Source organism: Penicillium robsamsonii (assembly GCF_028829455.1).
Source record: "Penicillium robsamsonii strain IBT 29466 chromosome Unknown utg000005l_segment0_segment0, whole genome shotgun sequence".
In the NCBI taxonomy this organism is placed as follows: domain Eukaryota; kingdom Fungi; phylum Ascomycota; class Eurotiomycetes; order Eurotiales; family Aspergillaceae; genus Penicillium; species Penicillium robsamsonii.
The window spans coordinates 673,555-688,705 of NW_026643223.1; the positions used below are offsets into that span (position 1 = coordinate 673,555).

A 15,151-nucleotide genomic window follows, 5' to 3' on the forward strand; every position below is an offset into this window, starting at 1 on the left:
CTCTTTGCTGCAAGGGCTTCACACCAAATAACCACCTCACATTTCTGAGCTTATTCTTACGAGTTTTTCTTCATGAGCTGTCGCATGAGCATATAACAATCCCAAGCTGGCCATGTATCTCCCTCGGCAGCTCATCTCACATCTTTACCTACAACTCCTCCGATCTCACCACCCACTTTCTCCACCCGTCTTGATTCTCGTGGCATTAGAGCCAGACGCACTATGTGCCTGTCGAATTCTCACGGCTTTGTTAAAACGCGACTATATCCCTCATAAAATTCAACCAGTTGCAGGATATGGCGACCTGTCGCGTGCGGGGGAGGAGCTGGTCCGCCCAATGCAGACCACCAATGGTGGCAGCGGAGGAGTAGTCATCTGTCTCGGAGTAGGGGGTCTAGTGGATTTGAGCGAGATATTGGCTTTGAGCAATCCCGAGGACGAGGTGGAAGATATGGGAGGCGTGGAGATCTGGGTATTCGACGCGCGACGGCCGTGGAACCTGGGGAACGTATTTGGTGGACAAGCCGGGATGGGCCAACCTATGGCTGAAATCGATGCCAATGCGCGACGGCGAGGACGCGGGGTTGACAAAGGGTGCATCACTTCCGCTTACACGTCGAAGAATGGTGGAATCATCGTGTATGATGACGGAGACATCGAGGAAGAGCTTCGCAACGAACGAGAGGCATACTACGCGTTACTGGAGATGCCAGAGGTAGACGATGATGGCGATGATGCGAGTGACGACGGATCTGAAGACGAAATGCAAACAGGGTCGAAAAAGCGCAAATCCTGGTCAGGTCGCGAAGACGACGAGGATTCAGAAGGCGATGAGCCACCCCACCAACGGAGGAGAAGCAATTCAGTAGGTTTTGACATTTCTATGGCCCAATAATAGACTAACGCGTGATATAGGGCTCCTCTGTTGCCTCGTCTCCGACTCGCCGCAAAAAGACTGGAATCAATTCTTCGAACTCGTCGCGATCTGTGACACCGACAACTGACTCGCCATCCCCAGCCGAGGCAAAACAGCCCTCGGCGCGGTCATTAAAGAAACGTTTAATTAATCTCAAGCGAAGACACGACTCCGTTCTACAATCATACTATTCGTCCGGAACCTCATACTCCGAACCAATTTCGTCGCTGATCTACTCTCTGGCATCTGAGCTGGGACGAGATGACAATGACCTGTTATGGCTTGCTATTGTCGGTGTCTCCAGTCTGGAACTCAGTGGTCGAACAATGACTGGAGTGGGTATTTCAAACACATCAGAATCAGGAGGCTCAGCAGGCTGGGGTGGCCAACGTGGTGAACACATTCGCCAAATACTTCGCGATGAAGTGCATCGTTTGAACCCGCCTGATCCTCTAGAATCAAACCGTGATATCCGAGGAGAAATTAATGGTGTCATTCCAACAACAGCTAGATCACCCACCGATACGTCGATCCGTCTTTCTCCTGAACCACGATTCCTTCTTGTCCGACATTGGTCTCTATACGAAAGTATGCTCCACAGCCCTTACCTCGCCCCAAGGCTGCATGTGTGGACTGAGAATGGCCGCAAACGACTACACAAGCTTCTGGCCAAGATGGGAATTAGTCTGACCCAGTGTCACCAATACTATACCCACATGGACATGGAATTGAAGCGTGTTCTGCGATCACGTCTGCTCAAGTATGCCCCTATGTATGGCTTAGATGGACTCGTGCCGTCAGAGGGATCTGGGAGTGCCAGTGCCCGGGAGGGCTGGGGATTTGTGCGTTGCTGGGGCTGGAAGGCATGTCTGTCTGCCACAGACGTGGGTGTTATTGTGGGTGCAATGCTGGAAGTTGGGCCACACGAGACATTGGCTTCTTGGGACGCCAAACGTGTGCCGCGAGCACGCGATGATACAGAAAACGGTGGAATCTCAAGCGAACCTGACTTGGCTAGTCTGTTGCCTCGGTTCTGGAGTGCGTACGACGCCCTTTCATTAACGTCCGAATCACCCACGATTCTCCTGGAGTCTTTACCTCTGGCTCAGCATCTACACCGTGCTATCCTTCGCACTGGTACCTCCTTACTCTCCAAGCATCAAATTCGTCACCTTCGAGCATTCCGCATTGCCGTGGTCAAGGATGGACCAGACGTTAAACTGTTCACAAACCCCGGGGCCTTGACGAAATTGGCCCTGTGGATCGCCGAGGCCATTCGAGTCCAAGAGAAAGAGCGCGGCGACTCAGTCAAGATCGGTCGGAAGAGAGCAGCAGGAACTCCTCTCGTCCTTGCTGGCCTCGATGAAGATCGCGATCTCTATGTAGTCGTCGGCACTGGTGGCGGCGGCGGTGTTGTTGACTTCGCTGCCATGGCCAAGCGCCAGGAGGAACGCAAAAAGAAGAAAGACAATAAGGAAAAGAAACAGAAAGAGCGATCAGAACGCCGGTCCCAGCGGGCAGCAGAGCGTGCTGAACGAGAAGACGAGACTAGTGCCGAAGACGAAGAATCGGAAGAGTCCGATTCCTCTTCGGAATCGGAGTCCGAGGACGAGGAAGATCCGCGTGGGAAGAAGCATCTTCTCCGCAACCGGTTTGGTATTGCCTTCCAGGAGGTAGTCCAGGAGACGAATGCGCGTGTGCGCATCGACAGCTTTGAGCATTGTGTTGTCGAGGTCCAGAAGGATGACCTTGGTGGCTTCCTCGAAGCATTGAGTTTCCGCAGTGTGGTGGGATAGATCCTCTACCAACACAATCACGCAGTCTACGACCTGTCATCTTTGTTTACTTTCTTCGATGCATGGGATGGGAGGGATATATGGGAGGGGATCTGGACTCTGAAATCGGCTAAATGCATAATGACCGTTGCATGCCATTCTACGCTTGCAAGCATTCAAACGCCTTTCATTCTCCCATCTGTCTCCGGCGTTTATGGTGTTTTTTTTCAAGGAAAACATGTCTGATTCTATCTAGTCCATAGTTGCATCGAATCTATGCATTTTCGGCCTTCTCTCCGAAAGCTCCCCGCATATCCCCCCGCTTGGTCTTCAGTACTTCACCTTTTTTTAAATATTACCCAGAATTAACCCGGGCTCAATTAACAAAAACAAGAATAGAGGGAAACAACTCAGTTCCTCACCATGTCACAGCACGAGTACCCCGTCCTCCCCCGGGAGAGCACCCTCGCCAACCTCCCCGCAGAGTACTCCACCGACGCGCAAGAGGAAATCACCCAAATCCTCACAACAGCCCCAATCAACCGGCTAGTGGTACTAGATGACGACCCAACCGGCACACAGACCTGCCACGACATCTCCGTCCTAACAGTCTGGGACATCCCAACACTAACAACCGAATTCCAGTCCACAAAGCCAGGCTTCTTCATCCTCACAAACTCACGTGCCCTCCCACCAAAAGAAGCAGAAACACTCATCCACGAGATCTGCACAAATATAGCCCAGGTCGCCAAAGTAACAAATCAAAAGGTAGACATCGTCCTCCGCGGCGATAGCACATTACGCGGACACTTCCCTCTCGAAACGGACGTCGCACAGTCAGTCTTTGGCCCTGCAGACGCACTCGTTCTTGCTCCGTTCTTCTTCCAAGGTGGAAGACTTACCATCAACGATGTGCATTATGTCACCGAAGGTGACAACCTCGTCCCAGCGGGCGAGACACAGTTCGCCAAGGATGCAACGTTCGGATATAAAAGCTCCAATCTGCGGGATTACGTCCTCGAAAAGGCGCCCCGGTTCAACGCAGACCAATTATGCTCTGTAACAATTAAAGAAATCCGCACCGGCGGCCCGCAGGCCGTCTGCAAGAAACTGCTTACTGCACCGATTGGTGGAGTAGTGATCGTTAATGCGGCCGCGGAGTCTGACATGCACGTCTTCGTGGCGGGATTGCTACTTGGTATGTCCGGGTTCCGCTTTACTCCTGGTTTGACTACGTAGACCTGATGGCTAACGCTAACACACCCAGCCGAATCTAAGGGCAAACACTTCCTATACCGCACAGGCGCGGCCTTCGTCTCAACTAGACTCGGCATCCGTTCACAAGCACCCATCTCCGCTACTGGGCTTCACCTACCCTTTCCGCGCCAGACGGGCGGGCTTATAATTGCCGGGTCGTATGTTCCTAAGACCACGGCGCAGCTGAAAGTGTTGACGGATCGACGCGGCGCATCGAGTCAGTTAGCGATCATTGAAATGAAGGTGGAGGAACTTATCGCGTCGCCAGAGACTGCGGCGCGGGCTGTACTGCGTGTTGTGCAGGAGACGGAATCGCATCTGCGGGCTGGAATGGATACACTCGTTATGACGAGTCGGGCGCTTGTGACAGGTGACGATGAGTTGTCGTCGCTGAAGATTGGGTCTGTGGTTGCTGAGGCGCTGGTTGGTGTTTTACGGCGGATTGAGGTGCAGCCGCGGTTTATTATTGCCAAGGTATGATATCTGGTCTCTTGATTTTATCTGTGGATGGATGTATTGGTGCTGACTTTCTTAGGGTGGGATCACATCTTCGGATGCTGCGACTAAGGGCTTGAATATAAAGCGTGCTACTATCGTTGGCCAGGCGGCGCCTGGTGTGCCTCTTTGGCGGTGCGATGAGGAGACTAGTCGCCATCGCAGTGTGCCCTTTGTTGTCTTCCCTGGAAATGTGGGTGGGGAGGAGACGCTTTGCGACTTGGTGGAAGGGTGGAGTTAGATGTGGCCATTGAAGATGGGTATGTGTAGGCGCTTCTACATCTACATGTAAAAATATCTCTGAGAACCCTACCAAAAGACTACTTAAGGGACTATAAAGCAGATTATAACACAGATTATATTTTTCTTTCCCTGTTCTCTTCCTTTCAGGGATCTTAGTCCTCCTCACCTCCCTTCCTATCCTCCTTCTCTCTCTTTTTCGTAATGTCTTCGCCTGTGGCCTCTTGCATTTGGCATGGTGGCTATTGGTGTGATTTGATGCTTCGAACCACACTATGTACCATATACTTGATACAGAATGCCATGTCCTTCTTGCTCCAGGGCCCCTTTATCTATCAATACCTTGCGAAGTCGGCCAAACTCTGGAGCGGCGTATTTCCGATAGATGGTAGTGATAATTTCCACGGCAGAAGCTGACGGATCAAATTTGGTCTCAACCAGCAACCCATTCGGGTTGGCACCGTGCTGAATGAACAGCGATATAATCACCGCCAGACGAGAAGTGCCATTTTCACTAGTGTCGTAGTACCCAATCCATCGGCGACGATCTACCTCTCGGAGATAATCTAGAACAGCCAGCCAGGGCGTCTGCTCCTTTCCATTCAGACCTTGGTAGGGCTAATTCGGATCGGCACCACTCGTGAGAATTTCACTGGCTATTTCTGGACTGGATAAATGGTATACGCTTTGTCGCCAACTGGCAAGCACCTCGATGGAATAACTGAGAAGTGGTATACCGCTATCACTGCCATGCAGCATTCTATCATCTTTCCAGACACGTTCGCGTACTAGGGTTGCTAAGCCGAACTTAACAGAAAGTGAGAGAAATGGATCACGAAAGCTAAGCTTCTTTCGTTTCTCATATGACGAAAAAAGGTTCCGTGCCCAATGATCATGTTCGATCGACTGGCGGAACACCCAATACTGACACATGGCTCGATCCATTCGGGAATAATCACAAGCTGTGACTGTCGATGATCTGAAGAAAATCGTGCATGAGTGAATGCAAGAACAGTGTTGGGCCACCGGTCGTCTATCTGTCGGTTGGGATGAATAGGTCATTTTCTGGCTCCCAGGAACATGAGTAAGCAGCGTACAGTTATCGTCGGAGCATATGAAAGAACGGAGAGGATGTGATGGAATGGGCGGGTCTGAGCATTGGGGTGAGCCATTTGGCTACTCAGGGACTCAGGGTCGCTCATGGGTAGGGCAGGTGATCCATGCTGTACTCCAAGGGAGTGTTAGGGGTTTGTATAATGCATTTGCATCTACGTTTGTAAACTAGGACATATAGCGAGTATAGCTCCGCTATAGCCTGGTAGGAGGGGCCTAATTATACATAGGAAAGTCGTATGTATATGATAACCCGGCTATTTCTACTATTATAACCAGAGAGACAAAAAATATCTAAAAGAGCGTATAAGAAATAAGACATCCCTGGTCAAACTATCAAGACCTCAAATGCAGAGGTCACACATGCGGCTAACTACTCTTGCGTTGAATAATCGAGGCATTGCATATATGTAGAATACTATGTAGTTTGGCTGTGTCAGGTTCTAATGAATTTGCAAAGCAGCACATCTATCTCATCCCGAGACATCATATCATCATGCATCTATCATAAAGCTATTCTCTCACCCCCACCAGAAGTTTACACTGATCCCAGCCCTCAATCCACGCACATAGTGCCACCACCCAATAGGAATGTAGAGACACTCGCCTTCATGGAGAACAGTCTCTACATAATCAGCGTCCATGAACCCAGGCCACTTCTCTTCCCACTGCTCATACTCAGCAGGGGAGGACTCGATAGCAGCCAGATCCACCTTGGAAGTATTGGACATGTCAACCAGTCTACGAGTCGTGGGTCGAACCCCAGATACAGGATCTGGATCTGCCGTCTCATCAATAGACGTGACCCATTCTTGTCCCCGTGGATGGATCTGAGAGTCAGGCGTACGTGGCGAGTACAGCCGGATGTACTTGGTTCCCACAACCTGGGCGAGGATATTGTGGTGGGGGTCGTGGTGGAGAGGGGAGATTGTCCACGCGGGCCCGATCCAAGTGTTGATGATGGGATCACTGGGGGCTCCCATAAATGACCCTGCATCTGAACCGTCTTCGGCTATGTCATGTTCATCTGGTGATGTGTCCAGCTGGGCATCAGGCGAGATTTCAGGGACCTGTGCTTGGGATTTCGCCTCGCGCTCACGCTTTTTCTTCTCATATACTGGTGTCCCCGGATCTGGGCCCGGCGGTGTGATATAGCAATAGTCCGGTACACTGATATCGTTACGCAGGGCGGGTATTTGAGAAAGTAGGTCGTGTTGCGCCATATATGCCGTCTCTCCACCGAGGTTGGTGACCTGGTGCTGGTTTTCTGGCTCCCCAGTCGGGGCGAGTTTGCCTTGCCATATGTAATTGTCCACAAAATCCTTGAACGTCATAATCTTCTGTCCCCAGTCCTCGTCCGTATACGACCTTCCCACCTCAATCGGAACCAATCTGCGACCACCAAATGTGCGGTCCCACCAGTAGTTCCGCGAAGACCACGGACGCGTCGAAGTGGCTGGCCAATGATCCATCGCATCCGTTATTACCAGCGGGGTGCGAATGTTTTGAATGTGGCGTTCGATGGAATCGAACGACGGCGCCGATAAACGCGGGATCGGATGTTCCAGGTGGGGTTTACGGATCGCATTTGGAGGGAAGAGAGGAGGCGAGAATTTCCTGCGCTTTGCGGTAGGATATTCTGGACTAACAGTGTTGTCGTAGTCGAGTTTGGGGGTTTCTGTCGCTGCCTGCAGCGTGGACAACAAGGATTCAACCAGTTTCTCACGGAAGGGAGCTCCAGACATGATCAAGATATTATCGAGGATGGCCACGACGTCTGATATCCATGACGAATCCGGGGAGAGCTTCGGCTCAGTTTCTGCATTTCTGATGTCTTGAATGAGTTGTGAGACAATTAGGTGGGTTTCAAATCTGGCTTTGGAGATCAGGCCGCATTTTGTGACGATAGTGACGCAGGCCTTGACGATAGACGCGTCCGTGTAGAGTCGATGCCAGCAGATGTGCACATCCTTAAATGGAAAGGAGTGTAATTTTAAGTTGGCAAGCTCAAGTGCTTTCTCAGTGTCATTGAAGAGAAGATCTTGAAGGTCAGGGTTGTCGCATTGGAGGATGGGGTCGTCAAAGCTTGGCTCAGCGATAACAGACAACGCGTCACTAAGGACTGATGAAAGAGCCATGACTGGAGAATGTGAAAGGGAAACTAAGAAATGAGAGAAAAGAAAGACCAAAGTGATACCAGGTACTATCCTCAAAGTAATCCCAAAGTGTCTAGGTGTTATGCTGGGATTGATCCTTCCACCGTCCAAAAATAATAATAATCACAAACCCTCATTTTAGCAATCGAATGAAGAAAAAAAGAATATACCATATTTTCTATGTCCATAGCATCCGATATGTTAGGGCTAGGTTTTTTCTAAATCGAGTAAAATCAAAGCTAGGCACATGTGAGGGTTTTATAGATTGTAGGGGAATATTGAAGGTATGTTGATGCTTATTATATAGTACACTTTGTTCATGATCAAGGGAGTTTTCTAATATACATGCTTCATTCGAGAAGCTCCATCACCAATTTGGGAATTCGAGACACACCTTCACCTCGTTTGGCACTGACAGGGACAACACATACTTTCTCCTTCCAAGCCCTTTCATGACCCGATGGGTGCTCAATCGTGCCATCCTGGACACCAGATAAGTATTCCTGCAGAGCTCGGAAATTTTCATGTGTGTTTTCCAGGTCTGCCTTGGATGCCACGACGAACCAAGGCTTCAGGTGCAAAGGTGTCATCGCCAGCGGAGGCAGCGAGCCGTCGGGGTTGGTATTCAATACCGGGCCTGGCTCTCGGTCGAGTGCTTGTCGGTGGTGACCACCATCCTCATTTTCAGTGAAGGGATTCCATTCAATGATGTCGTCTTTCTCGGCAGCGTCAGGCTCTGCATCGCGCATTCGCTCGTACTCTCCAAGTTCGCGCCACAGTTTCTGGAGTTCCTGTACAGGATCGCCGAAACTGAGATCAACCACAAAGGCCAGAATTCCAGCTCGGTCGATGTGTCGAAGGAACCCGAGGCCAAGTCCTCGGTCAAGATGGGCACCTTCCACCAGACCCGGAATGTCGGCAATAGTGAAGTGCGTGCGACGGGCCTTCGACTCAACAAGAGGACGGCCCTTCATGTCGTCGGTGATGACAGTGCCGATACTAGGAGAAAGTGTAGTGAACTCCCAGTTCCCAATGCGGGTCCGACTGTTGGTCAACGAGCGGAGAAGCGTACTCTTGCCAGCGTTTGGTTTCCCAACCAAACCGACATCTGCAAGGAGCTTAAGCTCAAAGTCGAGCTCTAACATCATTCCACCTTCACCTCGGCTTGCGAATTTCGGTCGTCCCATTACGCGGGTGGAGAAATGCGGATTCCCCAGACCGCCAATACCACCGGCAGCCAGAAGCATGGGTTTATCCATAGGTTTTGAAAGGTCCAGCCAGATCGGCGACTTGGGTTCCATGGCTGCTATATTCTGGCGTCGCGGGTACGATTTGGGAAATTGCACCATAAGGAAATCAGATGGCTTTGCGGCGGGGTGTAAAACCCAGCGATCGTGCTGGATAGGGTTGAACTCAGGCTCATCTTCTTCAAGTCCTTCACCTTCGGCTTCAGGGTCAGCGTCATCAGGATCCTGCCAAATCTTCTTCTCCTCTTTGGCAAGATATGACGCTTCTTCCGCCGCCTTGATGCGGGCCCACTCCACCTCGACTGGATCATAACGGCTCACCTCCCGCACCACAGTGCCGACAGGTACCTGGAGGAGAACGTCGTCGCCTCGTTTTCCACCCTTGCTTTTACCTTGTCCGTTTCGACCCCTGCTAGCTCTGATGATGCCTCTGCGGGCCAGCTTATGCAGACTCGTCAAGCCCTCAACGGTCTGGATGTATATACCGCCTCCGCTGCCACCGTCACCGCCATTCGGGGGTCCCTCTTCGACATATTTCTCGCGCAGATATGCAACACAGCCGTGTCCGCCGGAGCCTGCGTGGATTTTCACCCGACATTTGTCTTGAAAAATAAACCGCGAATAATCCTCCGGAGCAGGGTCCAGATGCGACAGGTCCGGTGTTACCTCGTCAGGTACGGCATTTTTGGTGGGCTGAGATGTTGCCTCAGGGTCGGATTTGGTGCTTTGAAATCGGTTCCTTGCGATGCATGGTTTTTGGAGGTCTTGTAGAAATAATCGGCTGCAACGGGCTCGTCTGGGAAGGAATGGTCGTACGGGAAGGGAAAAATATACTCGTGGATGCGCCATGATGTGTGATTGGCGGCTATATCTCGCTCATTCTGCAAATGCAGCTGTTTCAACGTTTGAGATTGTCCACTTAGGATTGGATCTTCATAGGGCGAAGATATACCGGTTTTTAGTGAATTGTCGACAGCCTGAGTTATGACTTCAGCGGATTTCTCAAGACCCCGATAAGGTCACATGGTGATAAGCCATTTATAGTATCCCTAGTAAGTGCAGAATATTTGCCCATAGTATATTCCTTTTTAATGACCATATTTTCCTCTCCTTTTTCCTAATCCAATCCATGTTCCATTTTCATATATCCAAAAATGGACTATGTAAACCCCATGCAGCACAAACCTGAATTGCTATTCAGAAGGATTCACCAAGGACAAACAAGCTGATTAAGGCAATGCCTGACTCTGCATCTTACCGTTTGCTTGCCACCGCTTCATCAAATCCCTGCATCGAAATATCGAATATCATGAAGAACCGTTGGGTTTCCACAATCGACCCGTAGGCTCACAATAGCTACCCTTGTTTCATCTGCACGTTACCGCTGTGACTCCCCGAACCCGTGACAAAGTGACCAATAAACATATGCGGACTCTACTTGGTGGGCTAACTCATTTTAGTCTTGTCTGATTGCGACTCGACTCTTTGTCTAGCTTTCACTAGTGCATCCTTGAGTTGCTGACATGCAGCAAAGAAGAAAAAGAAAATGAGCCTTTGTTAGTTTAATACTGTATTGTTTGCTTTTTCGACCTGCCAAGGTCTTGCACGTCCTCTTTCGGCTTTTGATGCTAGTACGTATGTAGTACTAAGCCTTAAAAGGAAATACAGGAAATATCAAAAACGAGCACAAGTCTGTGAAGAACCCTGGAAATCCTCAATATGCATCCATGGCTCACTAGCAAGACCATTTACTCAGGGGCTGATCATCGATTTGAACTTTCAGAGGCGATGACATGACTCGGTAATAATCCTCCCCTGTGTCACCAACTCCCTTGACTATTCTCTGAGATCTCTGTCAAACAGAAAGCAATATTCCCCCGGCTCAGACTCGCCCACGTACAAGAGAAAGCACGATCCAGTCGCAAGCAGAGTTCATACCACCGAGAAAAAAAAAACCGAGTATTGAAGAGTGGCTTGAAGATGCTATGGCAAAAATTGATAAACCCGTGAACATACCGGGGTTGACTATGCCCGAGAAAAGTCTAGACTTGCAACACTTGCTTGATATGGATAAGGGACTTGTGGAGACAGACGGAATTCAGAATAAGTTGAGAAATTTGAAGGAGACAGTCCACGGACAAGAGGAAAGACTGAGGAAATCCGAACGACAGAAGGATATAGTTCACGAAAAGATTACCAGCTTGCAAGAGCAGCTCAGCATGCGTGACTTTATTCAACAACACAGTGGGTTAAAAGAGAGGCTCGCCATGCATGAAAGACTACTAGAGATTGCGGACCAACAAATAAATACACAGCAAGAGCTCATAAAACACTTGTTTGACGCGCAAATCTCAACTTCACGACAACTTGCCCATATTAAACAAAAGCTTCCGCAACAACCTGAACAATGTGTGCAACAGCCACAAGTGGAAGAGCTCGAGGGGCAGCAGTCTAATCCGGGTGGAGTCAACAAAAGTACAGATGCTTCTGATTATGTCCTTGTCTCGGAAGATGAAGTCACCACCATTTGAACTCTGTGGTCTTGTGTTTGTGTCTTTGCAACGCGTGTTTAAATGGATTCGGTGGTTGCTCGAGCAAGACACCCTTAGCTTTATTTCTACTGTACTTACATTGCTCTAACTGTCTGGCAAATCTTTTTGATAGCTCCATACCAACCAGTACGCAACATTAACTGGAACGAGAGATTTGTTGTTATATATGCTGTTGTCAAATTGCACACAAGCTTTTTTTTATATCAATGTTTGGGTGCGTTCTCTTATCAAGGATAGCGTGTCTTTCAGTTGTGAATTAGATTTAATTAAGTCTAACTAAAAAATATCCTAAATCAGGATGGTTCTAAGATAGTATTCAAAACTTTTCATCCTAAAAATGTATTTAACCGCAGATCGCCATTGTCTTAATCTATGGTAAGCCACACAATTATAAGCCCCCAAATTGACCTACCCAAATATACAATGTCTTTATACATGCGGAAGAAACCATGCAGATGGGCGAAATCTAGACGGACAGGATGGCAAGATACATAGACCTGCATATCTTTATGCAATACCAGTAGGTGACAATAGCACTCAAAGGCAATAAGTTATGTAGAGCATGACATATGTAAAAGTCCACGGCAAAGATAGACAGTCGGGCTTACCTGAGAGATGATTTGGAATTTAAGATTTGGAATTTAAGCCAATTCCGTACAACCGGATAAGATCACATCTTTGCAGTATCAACTAATAATATCGGCCCGTATAGTGGATGTATGATCGAGGGCGACATTACAGGTGTTGATTGGTCCATTAACCCTAGCTCTAATGTCAAGTTCATCACAAGCAGGAATCTGTGATCCGCTGTCACATCTGGCGACGTATGTACATGCCAGGAAGGCGATCACATCTTGGCTCCGGGGCGGCAAGCAAAAGTACTAGATAGGTGAAGTCTGTACTTTTGCTGGGAGATTCAGCATCCGAAGATCATGCGGGGCCTGGATAGGTACGTATGTACTTTGTATCTGGATTCTCTCTGGAGGTGACCGGTAACGGTACTTTTTAGGAGTTCATCCACAATTTAGTAAACTTTACAAATGTATGTGTTCATGCATACAATCTGCCTTTTGGGTCTGAGGCTTGAGATCGTATTGGATGATCTTTGATGGAATTGACTTTCATTAGTCACTCTGTATAATGGTTAATAATATGTACGGGATACCTATACATCGCAGGTTATATGTGGAGAACTTGCTTATAGACGTGAAGTTATACGTTAACGCCCTCTGCATAACATCTGCCTGGAGTGAATCATGTCTATCGACCAACTGAACATTTGAATCATTATAACCCACACGAGCGAGTGAATTTTGTTGGTTACTTGGAAAATAATGGTACGGAGTTTATATCTCGAGGAGCTATTTACTTGAAGTCTAGATCTAATGAATACACTAGGCTGTGGGCTTTATTTAGCTAGGTAGGAGTATTGAAATGAGTAAAAGATGCAAGGACGAGGTAAAAAGGGTTGCTTAGCTATTGTAGGTTGGCTTCCAGGTCCCAAGGCTATAAATGAATTAAGCATACGAGGTTAATTTAGGTGTAATGTCTAAACGAAATACATACAACATTGTAGCAAATATTGTATAAGCGACACAGCATTAGGTAAATGATCTTGAAATATTTCAATGATATCACTGAGCTTCAATTAGCTTAACCCGGACTCATACGGTAGAATCCTGCAACAAGACGTAATACTGTACACGTGACTGTGATCAAATCAACATTCTTGTCTAGACCGCTGCAGGGGAATTTCACATTAGAGAATCCAGCATGAAGTAAGGCGACAAAGTACGGAGCAATTGTACAGGTCCAGCTGAGAGACCAAAAGTCGGCATTCGGCCTCCCGGTACCTGGGGCGAAAAGAAATAAAAATAAATAAAAAGAAGCATGGGAAACAAAGAAAGAGCAGGACTGCTCACATGATCGAAAGTAGAATCGATAGTGTGAGAACCCTTGCGAAAGATGAGATGTGATTCGTGTCCACTAGAACTTTTGTACTGTACCCGTCACCGCGGCACCGGATCCCTACCTTCCGCTCGCCACAAGTGGGTGTTAGGGCGATCGTTCCTGTTGGCGGAAATACTAGTACGTAGAAAGAGATCGTAATATAATACACGTTACCCTAGCCCCTTTTGATACCCATATGCTAATGTACTCCATATATCCTTAACTTAATACCGTGGAGCTGGAATTGTGGTTCCACGGTTTTGCTAATGGGTACTTCGAGAAAGAAGGATGATTTAGATATTTGATTGGTCCGCGGATATCCCGTTCAGCTGCCGGACCAGATAATTATTACTTGGGACATGGAGAGACCGGCTACGCATTAGGTACTTTCCTTCGGATACGTTGTGCCGATTCCTACAAAAGTACACCTGTCACTTATGCAGGCGTTAAGTCTCGACATTTAAAATGTCATTCCCAATGTTCCGGGATCTAGTAATACAAATCCATAAACTCTAGATCGGTAATTGTACATGTGGCGCTTTTGGCGGTGTTAACGACCAGTCCAAACAATAAGATTGAGGATTCAGCTATCCATGTATGTATTTTGGAGTATTTTATATATACTCCCAGCACTGCTAAGGTCCCACCAGTGTCCAGAATCAAGGGTCAAAAGTCCGACATGGATACTACGATTTCGATCAGCGATCCCCAAAAAGAGATAGTCAAAAAAAAACAAAACATTAACCGGTCGCGAACACATTTTAGCAAGGTGCCAGATCTGAAGCAAAGAATGTGAATTATATTAACGCTCCGCACAGCAATTAACCTCGAACCTTCTTGTCTCGGGGAGATTATAGTGAATCTATGATCTCCCGTCCAAAGTACATACGTACTACTATATTGTACGCCTCCTAAGGACGGCACCAGTGGCGCTTAGAGAGCAATAAATGGGGGTTAATTTTGATTAGGAAAAGAAACCTGCATTTATTCGGATCGAGCGGGATCGCGATTGCAATGGGCCTGGAAGCAATGGAAAGTGATATGCAAAGTACATTACCTACATTTTGATGTACTTTTTGTACTTAATCCTCCTCCGTACAGGGTACATTTTGTACAACCAAGAGGGGCATATTCATTTGAACCCTTGTTTTCGCCCCCCCCCCCCCCCCCACTTTGGCGCACTCCCCTTTTCCTTGATCCCTTTTCGATGTCATTGACGATCTAGAATTTGAGTGACGGAATCCCGCGGGATTGACCACAGTTGATACATCACACTAAAATTTCTTCCCGTCAACCATCACGGCACAAAAAGGGGGCCACCAAAAAAAACTCTAACACCAGTCTCGGGGGCAATTTTGCCCGAGAATCCTGCCAAATTTGGAACTGAGATAGGTCCAAAAGGAAGGTTTCCTATATGCCAGGAAGCATTTTCCGCTTACTGAAATTATTT

General features: G+C 48.2%; 6 protein-coding genes across 6 annotated transcripts; 3 read left to right on the forward strand and 3 right to left on the reverse strand.

Moving 5' to 3' along the window:
* Positions 1-112: 112 nt before the first annotated feature.
* Positions 113-2,712, forward strand: N7447_008293 (cell division control 45 family protein; the record flags this gene model as incomplete). Its single annotated transcript, XM_057232555.1, has 2 exons — positions 113-865; positions 916-2,712. The coding sequence occupies 2 exons, from the start codon at positions 113-115 to the stop codon at positions 2,710-2,712; spliced, it is 2,550 nt and encodes an 849-aa protein (XP_057082097.1).
* Positions 2,713-3,114: 402 nt separating this feature from the next.
* On the forward strand, positions 3,115-4,684 carry N7447_008294 (uncharacterized protein; the record flags this gene model as incomplete). Its single annotated transcript, XM_057232556.1, has 3 exons — positions 3,115-3,889; positions 3,959-4,422; positions 4,484-4,684. 3 exons carry the CDS (start codon positions 3,115-3,117, stop codon positions 4,682-4,684), a joined length of 1,440 nt encoding a protein of 479 aa, XP_057082098.1.
* A 154-nt stretch (positions 4,685-4,838) lies between these two features.
* On the reverse strand, positions 4,839-5,628 carry N7447_008295 (uncharacterized protein; the record flags this gene model as incomplete). The annotated part of the gene is made up of 3 exons (XM_057232557.1): positions 4,839-4,925; positions 4,972-5,291; positions 5,421-5,628. The coding sequence occupies 3 exons, from the start codon at positions 5,626-5,628 to the stop codon at positions 4,839-4,841; spliced, it is 615 nt and encodes a 204-aa protein (XP_057082099.1).
* Positions 5,629-6,317: 689 nt separating this feature from the next.
* On the reverse strand, positions 6,318-7,934 carry N7447_008296 (putative JmjC domain protein; the record flags this gene model as incomplete). Its single annotated transcript, XM_057232558.1, has 1 exon — positions 6,318-7,934. One exon carries the CDS (start codon positions 7,932-7,934, stop codon positions 6,318-6,320), a length of 1,617 nt encoding a protein of 538 aa, XP_057082100.1.
* A 368-nt stretch (positions 7,935-8,302) lies between these two features.
* N7447_008297 (GTP-binding protein Obg) lies at positions 8,303-10,048 on the reverse strand (the record flags this gene model as incomplete). The annotated part of the gene is made up of 1 exon (XM_057232559.1): positions 8,303-10,048. One exon carries the CDS (start codon positions 10,046-10,048, stop codon positions 8,303-8,305), a length of 1,746 nt encoding a protein of 581 aa, XP_057082101.1.
* A 1,178-nt stretch (positions 10,049-11,226) lies between these two features.
* On the forward strand, positions 11,227-11,730 carry N7447_008298 (uncharacterized protein; the record flags this gene model as incomplete). The annotated part of the gene is made up of 1 exon (XM_057232560.1): positions 11,227-11,730. One exon carries the CDS (start codon positions 11,227-11,229, stop codon positions 11,728-11,730), a length of 504 nt encoding a protein of 167 aa, XP_057082102.1.
* Positions 11,731-15,151: the final 3,421 nt, after the last annotated feature.